Genomic DNA, 15,106 nt, shown 5'->3' with positions numbered 1-15,106 from the left:
CTTTTTGCAGATGATGCTGTGGTGTATCGAGAGGTTGTAACAATGGAAAATTGTACTGAAATGCAGGAGGATCTGCAGCGAATTGACGCATGGTGCAGGGAATGGCAATTGAATCTCAATGTAGACAAGTGTAATGTGCTGCGAATACACAGAAAGATAGATCCTTTATCATTTAGCTACAAAATAGCAGGTCAGCAACTGGAAGCAGTTAATACCATAAATTATCTGGGAGTACGCATTAGGAGTGATTTAAAATGGAATGATCATATAATGTTGATCGTCGGTAAAGCAGATGCCAGACTGAGATTCATTGGAAGAATCCTAAGGAAATGCAATCCGAAAACAAAGGAAGTAGGTTACAGTACGCTCGTTCGCCCACTGCTTGAATACTGCTCAGCAGTGTGGGATCCGTACCAGATAGGGTTGATAGAAGAGATAGAGAAGAACCAACGGAGAACAGCACGCTTCGTTACAGGATCATTTAGTAATCGCGAAAGCGTTACGGAGATGATAGATAAACTCCAGTGGAAGACTCTGCAGGAGAGACGCTCAGTAGCTCGGTACGGGCTTTTGTCAAAGTTTCGAGAACATACCTTCACCGAAGAGTCAAGCAGTATATTGCTCCCTCCTACGTATATCTCGCGAAGAGACCATGAGGATAAAATCAGAGAGATTAGAGCCCACACAGAGGCATACCGACAATCCTTCTTTCCACGAACAATACGAGACTGGAATAGAAGGGAGAACCGATAGAGGTACTGAAGGTACCCTCCGCCACACACCGTCAGGTGGCTTGCGGAGTATGGATGTAGATGTAGATGTAGAATCCCATATGCTCGTACCTTAGTTAGGAGTCTGCAGTGGGGCACCGAGTCAAACGCTTTCCGGAAGTCAAGGAATATGGCATCCGTCTGATACCCTTCATCCATGGTTAGCAAGATATCATGTGAAAAAAGGGCGAGTTGCGTTTCGCAGGAGCGATGCTTTCTAAAGCCGTGCTGATGCATGGACATCAACTTCTCTGTCTCAAGGAAATTCAGTATATTCGAACTGAGAATATGTTCGAGAATCCTGCAACAAAGTGATGTTAAGGATATTGGTCTGTAATTTTTAGGATCCGTCCTTGTACCCTTCTTATATACAGGCGTCACCTGCGCTTTTTTCCAGTCGCTCGGGACTTTACGTTTCTGTGCGCTATCCTGCGATGATCGACATTAAAGGGCAGCCGCTGTGCAGTCCAGTTTGTAGAAAAAAAAAGACGACTGGGTCAGCCGGCCAAGGTTTTCTTAAAGGTATCAAAAAGATTACGTGTGTAAACTTGTTACCGCACATTTGTGTCATGATCAGTAGGTTCTTATTGCAATGAAATCTTGAAACATAACAAATTACTATAAGGGGAAATCAGAAAGTTTCCTTTCGAAGGCCGTGGAGTCCAGAATCTGTATTCCAAGCAATCAAAATCGCCATGAGCATTGAAACAATCATCCCAGGTTGAAGATATCCTATTGGTAAAACAGAGTGTCCTGCTGCCTGAAGAAGTCCATAGCTGCCTCCTGCACACCCTTCGAGACTTTTTTTTAAGGGACCGAAGGCGTGACAATCGCATGGGGAAAGAACGGGACTGTAGAGCGAGTGCTCGAGAGTCTCCCACTTGAGTTGCTGTAACTTCTGCTTTACGATATTTCCCATGTGAGCACGTGCGTCATCATGAAGTAGCAGCAGCGATCTTGGCGTACCGTTCCACAACGGTAGTTCTCTACAGACATATTCTCCATTCTCCGATGGATGTATACCGGTGTTTGGCCTTCGGCAGCCAAGAAGAGAGTAACAGCACGTCGGTCCTGTTTGGACGCATTTGGTAATGACATCGACATATTTCACGTTTCCGCATTTACCGCACTCACGTCGGAAAGACACAGATGCCACACTAATCCCTTGCCTACATCGGAGTCACGCTACGTTGCATATACGCCGCAGCAACGCCCTCAAACCGAAACTTTTTGATCGCCCCTTACAATTAAGAGGTCAACACCGTAAGAACCCATTGATGATGGTATAAATGTGCTGAAAAATGCGTGGGCAAGAAAAGAAAAAGAAAAATTCACATTTCCATAAACAGGCCGATTTTTTTTTCCTAGGGCAGCCCTACATATCGCTTAGTATGTTTTCATGCGTTACGACGTTTGGGCTACTGCCATTATCAGAATAAAACTTAGTAACCGTACGACAAAACTGACCATCCTCTTATGTGTAGATTTTATTACGACTGCCTCAAAGTTTTGATCTGATGGTGGTAATAATCGAAATTTCTCGATAAAGGAAACTACATACACCAACCTAGCTGGCTTTAATGAAAAAGAAAATATATAATGATCACAGTTTCATTTAACGAATTTATTTATTTAATACGACTGTTACTGGAGCATAGGAAAGGCAAACGATGATTAAACAAAAAAGAACCTACATCAAGAAAACTGGCTGGGCTTTTGAATTCAGTGTGTTTCACGAAGGTGGCAGGGATAAAATAGAGAAAGCGAAAGATTAGTTTTATCTTCCACGGAAATCAGATATTAAAGAGAAGCCGAATATACAGGGTGTTACAAAAAGGTACGGCCAAACTTTCAGGAAACATTCCTCACACACAAATAAAGAAAAGATGTTATGTGGACATGTGTCCGGAAACGCTTAATTTCCATGTTAGGGCTCAGTTTAGTTTGTTCTTCCACCTACGCTCAATGGAGCACGTTATCATGATTTCATACGGAATACTCTACCTTTGCTGCTAGAACATGTGCCTTTGCAAGTACGACACAACATGTGGTTCATGCACGATGGAGCTCCTGCACATTTCAGTCGAAGTGTTCGTACGCTTCTCAACAACAGATTCGGTGACCGATGGATTGGTAGAGGCAGACCAATTCCATGGCCTCCACGCTCTCCTGACCTCAACCCTCTTGACTTTCATTTATGGGGCATTTGAAAGCTCTCGTCTACGCAACCCCGGTACAAAATGTAGAGACTCTTCGTGCTTGTATTGTGGACGGCTGCGATACAATACGCCATTCTCCAGGGCTGCATCAGCGCATCAGGGATTCCATGCGACGGAGGGTGGATGCATGTATCCTCGCTAGCGGAGGACATTTTGAACATTTCTTGTAACAAAGTGTTTGAAGTCACGCTGGTACGTTCTGTTGCTGTGTGTTATCATTCCATGATTAATGTGATTTGAAGAGAAGTAATAAAATGAGCTCTAACATGGAAAGCAAGCGTTTCCGGATACATGTCCACATAACATGTTTTCTTTCTTTGTCTGTGAGGAATGTTTCCTGAAAGTTTGGCCGTACCTTTTTGTAACACCCTGTGTATATATATTTTTAACGTGCCCTGACAGTCGTCTCAACACTAGAAATGATTGCATTATAGTTTGTTGCGAAATTCAGGGTAGACGTTACTTTCAGTCGTACCCTGCTACGAAGTTACATAGGCTTAACAAAGGGCTGATGCGAACATAAAACAAATCTTACAACTACAGTGTACTGAGACGTGAAAACAAGACGAAAATGTAACACAGAACACACAGAGATGGTATACTATAAAAATCCTACTGGTAACACTATGTGAAATGATGAATCGCCGTTGTAACACATTTGGGATATTTCTATTATAATCCATATTAATGACTATGTATTTAAATTTACAATAAAATGTTCTTTTTTATGTCCGGTAAGAATTGTTTCTAAAGCTGTGGGTAGGGAACAGCATAGTTGTGCAGATCTATAATGCTGTCTAGACCGATCACGAGCCGCCGCGCGGAGTGGCCGCGTGGTTTAAGGCGCCACGTAACGGATTGCGCGGCCTCTCCCGCCGGAGGGTCGAATCCTCCCTCCAGCATGTGTGTGTGTGTGTGTGTGTGTGTGTGTGTGTGTGTGTGTGTGTGTGTTTGTTTGTTTGTTTGTTTGTTTGTTGTTGTTGTTAGCATAAGTTAGTTCAAGTAGTGTGTAAGTCTAGGGACCGATGACCTCAGCAGTTTGATCCTGTAGGAATACACACACACACACACACACACACACACACACACACACACACACACACACAGAGAGAGAGAGAGAGAGAGAGAGAGAGAGAGAGAGAGAGAGAGATCACAACAGTACAGTGAGGAGACAAAAGTCATGGGTTAGCGATATTAACATGTACAAATGGAGGTAGTATCGCGAACACAAGGTATATAAGGTCAGTGCATTAGATCTGTCATTTGTACCGGTCATTGACGTGTATGGCCGCACGATGGATTTAACAGATTTTGAACGCGGCGTGGTAGTATGAGCTAGAAGCATGAAGAATTCCATTTCAGAAATCGTTATGGAGTTCAAAATTCCGAGATCCACACTGTCAAGAGTGTGGCGAGAATGCCAACTTTCTGGTGTTATCTCTTACCACGGATTACGCAGTGGCCGATGGCTTTCACTTAACAACCGAGATAAGCAACGTTTGCGTAGGGTTGTCAATGCTAACAGACAAGCAACACTGCATAAAATAACCGCAGAAATCAATGTTGGGATGTACGACGAACATCCATTTGAACAGCGCGACGGAATTTGGCGGAAATGGGCTATGGCGGCAGAAGACCAACGCTAGTGTCTTTAGTAACAGCGTTTCTCCTTGCCCTGTGACCGTATCGCTTCGACCCTAGACTACTGGAAAATCGTGGTCTGTTCGAATGAGTCCCGATTTCACTTAGTAAGAGCTGATGGTAGGTTTCAAGTGTGGCACAGACCCCACAAAGCCGTGGACCCAAGTTGTCAACAAGGCACTGTGCAAGCTGGTGGTGGCTCCATTGTGGTGTGGGCTGTGTTTATATGGAACGGAATGGATCATTTGGTCCAAGTAAACCGCTCACTGACTGTAAGTGGTTATGTTCGATTACTCGAGGACCATTTGCAGCAACCAACGATGGCATTTTAATGGATGACAATTCGAGGAAATGATTTGCCCAGCCACATCGCAGCGAAATAACTACTGATGAACGAACCGGAAAGGATATAAAATGCAGAGTGGCAGCATCCTCAAGAAACCGTTCTCAATAAGAGAAATTTATTAACATCGAATATGAGTGTAAATGTTACCAACTATTTTCTGAGGATATTTGTGTGTAGGATAACCTAATGCAGGATGGATCGTGGGCGATTAGGAGTTCGGACAAGAAGAGAATAGAAGCTTTTGAAATCCGGTGCTATAGAGGAATGTTGTAGATCGAATAACTAACCAACCAATGTCGTGCGACTAGGGCCTCCCGTCGGGTAGACCGTTCGCCGGGTGCAAGTCTTTCGATTTGACGCCACTTTGGGGACTTGCGCGTGGATAGGGATGAAATGATGATGATTAGGACAACACAACACCCAAAAAAAAAAAAAAAAAAAAAGGTTCTGAGCACTATCGGACATAACTGCTGTGGTCATCAGTCCCCTAGAACTTAGAACTACTTCAACCTAACTAAACTAAGGACATCACACAGATCCATGCCCGAGGCAGTATTCGAACCTGCAACCTAGCGGTCACCCGGTTCCAGACTGTATCGCCTAGAACCGCACGGCCACTCCGGCCGGCAACACCCAGTCCCTGAGCGGAGAAAAATCTCTGACCCAGCTGGGAATCGAACCCGGGCCCTTATGATTAACATTCTGTCGCACTGACCACTCAGCTGCCGGGGGCGGACATGGAATAACTAATAAGGAGGTAATGAATGTAAATGGGGAAAAACTTATCTAAAAAAAGGGATCGTTTAAAACGGACGTTCTTAGGCGCCAAGGAATTGTCACGCTTGTAGCTGAGGGAAGTATAGGGGCCAAATGTTGTAGAGGGAGACCAAGGTGTGGTTGCAGTAAACAGGTTCGCGTGGGTAGAGGTTGCAGCAGTTATTCAGAGATGGTGGTTTTTGCGCAGGGCAGACTTGCATGGAGAGCTTTGTCCATCGGTCTTTAAACTGAAGACCGTAACACAAACATCCGTCACAAATGAACGCTCACTCGGTCAGTAGGCACTAAATTCTGAAACAGAGAAGATTTGATAAATTAATTCCAGAAATTAGGGGTTAATAAAGCGTTTTTTTTACTCTTCCATACTATTTGCTCTTCTATATTAATGCCAGTTTTACGCGGCAAGTGTCAAAATGTCCCTAGCATTTTTTTTTTTTCGTGCCTCAGTCAGTAAGAAACGAAACCCTTATAGGATCACTTTGCTGTTCCTCTTTCTGTCTGTCCGCCCTTCCGCTTATAGAGATCACTTTTTTTTCCTTGGGAACGGGTAGAGGAATCAAGGTGAAATTTATGTCAAGTAGTGAGGTCTACGGTCCCTTGGCGTTTTAAATAGATTAAGCTCGTAAGTCAAAGCAGTCAAAAATATTACCATATATGTCACATATTTTGATATTCGCAATTTACCCATCAAAACCTGTATACATGTTTGGCCTGGCATAGTGGTAAAGCGTGTGCGTGGAAACCGAGAGATCGGGGTTGCGAATCTCGAACGGACCATGGATTTTTCACTCTGCGTTTTAACCTAGCCATAACGTCTCAGTGATGTGAGGGGTTACCAGAAAGAACATGTCGTTTGGATTCCGCGTGAAACTTTAGGTTCCCTTTCTCCAGTTAAATAAGTGGAGTTGTAAGTGGTGTAGGTTAGGCACGTGAAAATTGCTGAAGTGGCCTGCAATATAAAGGCTTCCATCAGGCCACTGAGCCACACAAAACTGCTATCTGTATACACAATTACGTTTGTACGGAGCACTTAGAACGCAACTCTCACTCGAATTTATTTTATTTATTCTTTTTTATGTCGGTCGCTACCACTACTTATTGATACTGGGAGCTTGTTAATCAACCTTTTATCTCCAGTTTTCAAAATGACTTAGAGTTTCCCGATATGCGACTTTGCTGTTTTACTTTTCTATGTCTTATCTGAAAAAAAAACTATTCTAAACATAAGTTGCAGTATTCCTCTCAACTATGGAATTAGGCTTGTAGGAAATCAGAAGGCAAGTAGGGGAGTCCCACATCTCAAGTTACGGCGTTTTTCTCGTGTTGCAGACATCAGCCAGGAGATGGCCATCAACTCGTACGACATCGTCAGCACGCTGCAGGCCCTCGGCATGATGAAGTACTGGAAGGGCAAGCACATCATCCTCAAGAAACAGGTGAGCTCCGCGTCTAATACTAGCATACTTTCACTTCACCATAATTTTCTTGCTGTCAATACGTTTTCTAGTTTCATGTATCTCTTTCTCAGAAGAACGTAAAGAAGAAACGTCATTTCAAAACTTGTAACACAACGACAGGATAAAAAAAAAAAAACTGGTGATTGCAGAGCTGGAAAGAGGTACCGAGAGACTGAAGTTCTTAGTTGGGTCGTGACGTGTGCCATATAGCTGATCCACTAAGAACTTTATCCGTGAAATCCCAGGTTTCGGCACACAGCGTCAATCTTTAACGAAGTAACATTTCATAACATTTCGTTGCAGAGTGAAAAATTCATTTCGGAACCATCGGTCTACAGTTTTGATAGGTTTTCTTCAGAAAAAAATTTTCACTATCCGTGAGCATGCAACAGTTGAAAGAGACGTATTTGATATTCCAAAAATCGACATGCGTTGCTTAATCAACGTTACACTGTGAGGAAAGTTGTTACTGCATCCCTTATCGTAGTTTTCAGTCGTGTGTCCTGTTATAATTTTTTGAAAGCGACAGTGCCTTTTATAGTTTACGAGCTTCGAATAGCTTGTAACTGTTAGGTGGCTCAGTAGAATACAAATGATTCGAAATCTATGGTGGTTTATACTAAAAAGTGCCTACAAACGTGTGAGCCGAGCGCTTCATGAGCTGCTCTTGAGCACATTGCTCGCGATCAGTTCGGCGCGCGTCACCATCTGTCGGATTTACCAGTTAGGACAACAACTCACTGGCGAGCAACGTCTCGTACAGAATACTCGGGCGAGACTCGCCGCTTCAGTTTTCCCCTAGAGCGTTTGTAGTCGCTCGTAAGGGCAAAGGAGCTCCACGTCTAGTATTCTCACGCTTTTCACTTCAACCGCAAGGTATTTTCTTTTTAGTTTCATGCATCACCTCTATCTCAGATGCACGTGTTACTCGCAAGTCTGTACGTAACTTAATTTCTTTACAGTATCTCTCCCATCTGTCCACCCTACTTCTCTCTCTCTCTTTCTCTTTTCTCTTTCTCATCTCACCTCTCTCCCCCTATAAATATATTTCTCTCTCTCCTCCTATTATTCGTCCAGCCACCCAATTTCACTCTTCTTCCGCTCTCCCTTTCCCCTCTCACTCCCCATTTCCCACTTCTCATCTCCCCATTGCCCTCTCACCTCCCCATTCGGCTCTCACCACCCCATTGCCGTTATCCGTATCACTGCCCTCTCACTTCACTGTCCCCCCTCTCACTTCACTGTCTAGGGTTTTCAAGTTTGGTGATGTGTCTGGACTCTGGCCTAAACTTTTAGGCTGGAGGTTTGAGTGTATTGCAGAGTGACTGGCTCCTCCCTTTTTTCCTTGTGGTGAGCCAGCCACTTCCATCTGCTATATTGTTTTAGCTTCCTCTACCACTTTCTTCCTGTGTTGTCCATGTTTTAATTCGGGCATGGATGTGTGTGATGTCCTTAGGTTAGGTAGGTTTAAGTAGTTCTAAGTTCTAGGGGACTGATGACCACAGACGTTAAGTCCCATAGTGCTCAGAGGCATGTTTTACTGCTGACGACATGCTTCGTCCCTTGCTTCGGTGTGGGTAGGCACATATTTTTCAAACCTTGTTACCTGTGAAACTTCTTGGCAGATTAAAACTATGTGCTGGACCGAGACTCGAAATCGGGACCTTTGCCTTTCGTGGGCAAGTGCTCTACCAACTGAGCTACCCAAGCACGACTCACGCCCCGTCCTCACAGCTTTAATTCCGCCAGTACCTCGTCTCCTACCTTCCAAACTTCACCTTCCAAACTTCACAGAAGCTCTCCTTGGTAGAGCACTTGCCCGCAAAAGGCATAGGTCCCGAGTTCGAGTCTCGGTCCGGCACACAGTTTTAATCTTGCAGGAAGTTTCATATCAGCGCACACTCCGCTGCAGAGTGAAACTCTCATACTTGTTAGCTGTGTTTTACGTTCTGTTTTATCTTACTGTTCTGAGTATTTTCTTGACACCCGTGTCAATCTGTTACTGAGCGGGCGCTGAAGACCTTGCTGTCGTGCGCCCAAAATACCCTCTACGACTACTACTTAACTGTCCCCCTCTCACTCCACAGATCCTCGCACACCCCCTCACACTCCTCTTCTCTCTCACACTCTTCCTCCCCTCTTGCTCCCTTTTGCCCTCTCGTTTCTTCTCCCTCTGTCCCTTCCTCCTTCTCCGTCTCCACCTCTCCCGCCCGTACACACATGTGCACAGGCGGCAGTAACCAGGCCGTTTCTCGTTGCAGGACGTGATCGACGAGTACGTGGAGCGCACGAAGCGCCGCGGCGGCGCGCACCGCCAGCTGGACCGCGAGTGCCTGAAGTGGACGCCGTTCGCGGCGGGCCCCGCGCAGCCGGCCGGCGCCACCTGATACTCCGCCGCTGCGGGGGCCGCCGCCGCCTCCGCCCCCGACGCCGCCCCCACCAGCGAGCTGTGCAAGTAGCTCCGGCCACACACTGCGACGTCGGCTGCTCTCCCAGTGAATGCTTACTCTTTCACCGCAGCAACCCGTCTTCCCATCTTAATCTCCTTCGTTCGGAGATACCGTCTCTGAGAAGAAGACTATATTAGTTGCTTCAAAATCACCAAAAAATGAATCTGATATAATGTGGTCTTTCCTGAACTACCCGAACAAGAAGGCCATGTAAAAAATAATAATTTTATTTCGAGTGACACCGAAATGGTGATGTTTGAAAGCACAGACGACTGGGCTTCAGACTTCGTGAAGCCTAACTACACAACTCGGAAAGAGATCGTACTGAAGCTAAAATTTTAAAATATGCGTCTTCGCAGCAAATACTCAAAATTTGTATGTGGAGACGTCTGACTCGCGGCCTGAAACGCATGAAAGGTCTCTTCTTCCCCCGATGCTTCGTCGAAATTAGTTACAAAATATGTGTAGCTACTTCTGCACAGTACAAACAAAATATTTATTTCTAGATTAGTTTTCTTAACAGAAGTGGCTACCACAGATTCTTTTTTCACGATTCCCTTCAAAGTGTTTCTTATCATTTTTTTAATGTAAAATTCTCTCTGTCCGTTAACGTGATTGGTAGTTTTGTACAGGTATTAAATTTAGTTATGACAAACTCTCGTCTTCAGCGCAAAACACAGTATGCGAGGATGAAAAGATTGTATCCCACAGACAAGTTACTGTACTTTTGTAACGAGACGTAGTTCCATCTCTCATACTTCGCGGGTCGAGGTGTTCTGTTTTTCACGTCATTTCCGTACATATATTACGCATTATATGTACAATCTCCAACAAATTTATCGTAAATTACGCATTACAAAAAATAATCTTGTCACGCAACTCATTGACGATCATACAACTGTAGTCAGTAATTCATGTAAGCTATATAAAGTATTGAAGGACACAAAAATTTATGTCTCTGTGGACCCTTAAGAACTTCATTGACAAAATATCACAAAAGATACATAAACCGTGAAATATTATGTAGGCATAAGGCACAATATGATTGCTGATTCAGTTTGACCTTAGCAATAAAAAGTAGACTTGGTTTTTCACAACTTTTTGCTATCGGCAACAACTTGCTTTGCATTAATATTTTCAATCCTCAAAATTCATGTACGGCGTTGCAAAGACAACATATTCGCATCCTCTCTTCAATTAATCACGTTTTCGAACATGTCTCAGATTAAATAAGAACGAAAGGAAATGCTTGTAGAAGTTTATGTGCAAGTAATCTTTTCCTATTTCCTGTTGGTCGTTGTGAAATTTGGTGCTGTATCCTCAGTCCTTACGAAAATTTCCGCTGTGTTTCAGATCTTTCTGTTCTTGAAATAGTTGAGTTTTTCAGTTGGTTACAAGTGAGGGAACTTGTTGTTGTTGTTAACAGAAATGGAAATAGCTCACACCTCATAGGAATTATTTTGGATGTGAATCTAATGGTTAAATATTATATAGAAATTATATATTATTAAATGACAATCAGATCAAGTGAGAGCTGAGTCAGTGACCTTGCCCTGTGTTCCAAATATTCTCGTCTTATATTTTCAGCAAACAACGTATATTTCATTCAGTGTTGCCTTGATACCAAGGCATCGTTACACCTCTTGGTGGTGATTGTTCACCAAGCGATTTCAAATTTGCTTTGTCGTCGAATAATTCACGTACTTTTATTTTACATAGGTGTGCTGAATACTGAACAATACGAAGTGCTTTTGGCGAAAAAAAGCTCACAACGGAGAGCGAAATATACAGCATATGTTATTTTTCGGATTAGTATAGCCACTTTTAAATATCGGACTAGCTGAATGTCTTTTTAGTATATTATTATTTAATTACTTCCCAAACCGAAAGCAACACTAACTACAAATGACAATTCATCAGTTCTCGGTGAGGGGTTAGGAAGGGAATAATTGGAATTCCCAAACCATTTACAATTAATTTGGAGAAGTAAGTAATGGAGGACCTCGTATTCTTTTCTTCAAAAAAGTCCCATCAACTGTTTTCTCATAACCACTGCTTTTGTACACGAGATGTTAAATACAGACATACATTTAAAGATTTCTCGATCGTGATTTTTCGACATATCTATATTTAAACCTGTACAAACTTTAAACATATATTCAATGTGAATTTTGGAACGTGAAGCATTCACTGGGAGTGTGGTTTTCTTTGCGGATAGCGACCTCCAGAAATGGATTGGGAGCTATGCGTTCTTCTGTTTGTTTCAAATAATCTGTGACCAAAATAAATGTAATTGAAGGAAGAACGACTAAGAAAAAGAGTAAATTTTATCTCCCATTAAGGAAAATGTGAATGTCTGAAACATTAAGTTCTGTGATAAAATTGTTATTCATGTAACTGTTGTTAAACATACTGTTTCAGACATGTGGAATCTCTATTGAAATGTTATTGGAAACTGTTTATTATTAACTTCCTTGCAAAATTATGTACTTCAAATTCTAGAGTAAACTTACTTACACAACGTTTAAGAAGTGTGATTTTAAAAGAAAAATCTGTTGTGATACTTTTGTACTTTCGAATCCTCATGTACCATTCTAGCCATAATAAAGTGTCCAGTGTGTTGGCGAAATGTTTGTATGCTCAATGTTAATAAAGATACAGTCTTGTACAACCTTTATATTTATGAATTGTCTAGCCACAAATCGGCTTACACAATTACCCTAACCCATTACAAGAACACAAAATTAATTCCATAATGTAGCATAATGTAAAATATTTAAGGCAATAAGGATTTGAATGCTGAAGGTAATCAAGACCTCAGAGAGAAATAAAAAAAATCACCATTGGAGACTGCATGAAACTAGGATTACTACATGTTGTTTGGCATTCATCTGTGAACTGGAAATCTTTTCTAACGTGACACAGCAGGAAATATACTTCTTTGGAAGAACTTTATCCAATACTACCAAACACTCAACTTCATATCTCACATGTAGAAACCCAGTGCATGGAATATTCTTGACTATACCTAGATGACCAGTTTTTGGTAAACACAGTTGGACAAGATAACTGAAGCACTTACAGTCAAACAGGTTAGTTGAGAAAACAAGCCTCAGAATTAAAATGTGAAGTAAGTAGAGAGAGATTGTCTAAATGATAAAAACTGCAATGAACTGTTCAAGTGACTACAATAACAAAGGCAATGACCTGAAATGCAAAATCGAGACGTTACAAGCCATAAATGAAAAAGAAGCAAGATAAAGTAGATAATCTTCATTACATGAGACACCGCTAATCACATGCATTTGAAATTATAACAACATTCTAAGAAAATCTTTAACTCTTACAGGAAGAGGAGATTGAAGATGTGCTGCCACTTTCTCTTAATGACGAATCCCAAACTGACAAAACGAATTCCGAGATGTTCAACTTCCATGAGAACAACTACTGTCTGCTTGAAATCAAAAGAGGAGGCATCAGAAGGAATGTTATACTAGATGAAAATAAGTTCAGAATCTTAATTGATGATTATCAGTAAATATAAACTGACAAAACAAATGAATTATTTTCGTGTGTGTAGGTTTCACATAAAATTTCGCCCAGTGTGTTGAGTTTTACGTTCTGATCCAAGTGAAAGCATGAACATTACTGGCCAACATTTTGAGTAAAACAGGGAGAAGTGAATATCTACACCCATTCTTTGAAATTGTGTCTAATAATGTAATATCATTGGGTACTCTAAATCTCAGTCATCAGACCTAATCAAGAACTACTAGCAAAACAGGTCATTGAATTAGTTGACAGCCTGTCAACATAGACCCCGATCATTTGGTTCAACTATAGCAAGTCTCGCAGACAGCATGGCAGCATAAGATAATCTCATACTGTCTTCATTAATACACCTTGAGTGTTCATTGGCCAGTGAGATATTTCCTGTCTTCGGCACAATACATCAGTGTCCAAAGGCGTTGAGTGGCGTAACAATGTGGATGAAGCCACACCAAATAAATCCCTACTCTAATCTGACCAGTTGCGATTAAGTGATGAAACTGGAAACAAAAGCATTTGTTTCTGACTTCAGAGAGTGAGAAACTTCAGCCAGTAGATGTATACATGCAATATCTCAATACTCCAGCGATGGGACTGATGCTGCGGACAGCAATGACCTTGGGTGAGTGCACATGCATCCATATTATTGCTGGATATGCTCTCGCTCGAGATTTCTCGTGAACACGTTCTCATTTATGCACTGTCTATGCAATTACATGAAACGACTACACATGGAGTCATATTACAAAGAGAGAAAAATAGTGCATGATAAATATGTTTCCAACGGTTTCTTTTGAATATTTAAATTACTGCAAGGGCTTTTAAAAGCACCATACCACAGTCCAGTTGAAATTAAGAAAACATTTGATAAGTTACTAAATATAATAAGACGAATTCTATCAAAGACGTGGGAATTTCACAGAGATGTTCATTGTGTTGTTGTGGACATGCAAAAGCATGTGATATCGTGAACAGGCAACCAATATCGTAAGCACTTGAAAGGGTGTAGGTTCCCAGAAAACTAGTAAAACTAACACAAGCATGTATACAGGTATCAACATGCACAGTGAAAGTGAATGGAAAAATGTGAGAGAGATTCAAGGTGAAGATGGAGTGCTACAGGGAGACTGCGTCTCTCCCCCTTTTGTTTAATCTGGTTCTGGAAAGAGCACTGAGAAAAGTAACAAGCCTGGAGACAGGAATATCACTGTGTAGAATGATCAGCATTCTGTCCGAGTCAGATGTAGTTTTAATGGCACAGAACGAGCAAGATCTAGTTCAGATGGCAGGAGTGTTAATGGAAGAGAAAATGAGAGCAGGCTTGAAGATAATGTGGATAAGACCAAATACCTCATTGTGAAAAGAAAGAATGGTGACAGAACTTTGGATGTAGATGGTAAAACATTTGAGAGAGTAAAAGAGTTCAAATGTTTTGGGGTAGTACTCAGTGAAAGGAAGAAGACAGATTAGGAAATAAAGGCACTCTGAAAGCTGCTGAAGCCCGGCTTCTGTTGAGGTCCACAAAGATCAGGATCTACAGGACAGTAATAAAACCTGTAGTCCTGTACAGAGCAGAAACCTGGACTGTGATGCAAAACATAGAAAGAAAAATCCTGACAATTCAGAATTCTACTCTGAGACAGATTTTTGGGACAGTGAAGGATAGAGATGACTGGAGGAAGAGGAAAAACTGAATTGCATGAGTTGTACAAGTCGCTGGACATTGTGGCTGTGATTACAGAGAGGAGAATGATGCCTCAAGAAGGCGAGACCACTAGGCAGGTGGTGAAAGAAGACATCAGAGCCAACAGACCGAGGGGAAAATCATGGCTGAGGTGGAATAACGGGATTAGAGAGGATATCTGTATGATGGGGGCAACTGGAGAAGACTACATAG

At 42.1% G+C, this 15,106-nt stretch overlaps 1 protein-coding gene across 1 annotated transcript in view; it reads left to right on the top strand.

The window, feature by feature from the left end:
• Positions 1–12,331, top strand: part of LOC126092058 (histone acetyltransferase KAT7) — a 562,552-nt gene extending 550,221 nt beyond the window's left edge. The window contains exons 10-11 of the mRNA XM_049907464.1: positions 7,083–7,189; positions 9,472–12,331. Coding sequence (XP_049763421.1) covers positions 7,083–7,189; positions 9,472–9,597 — 233 coding nt within the window. The 3' untranslated portion in view covers positions 9,598–12,331. The remainder of the gene's footprint in view (positions 1–7,082; positions 7,190–9,471) is intronic.
• The last annotated feature ends 2,775 nt before the right edge of the window (positions 12,332–15,106 follow it).

Source organism: Schistocerca cancellata, chromosome 7 (assembly GCF_023864275.1).
Source record: "Schistocerca cancellata isolate TAMUIC-IGC-003103 chromosome 7, iqSchCanc2.1, whole genome shotgun sequence".
NCBI classification, from domain to species: Eukaryota; Metazoa; Arthropoda; class Insecta; order Orthoptera; family Acrididae; genus Schistocerca; species Schistocerca cancellata.
The sequence above is the reverse complement of the archived record's forward strand: the minus strand, read 5'-3'. Positions and strand labels throughout refer to the sequence as shown.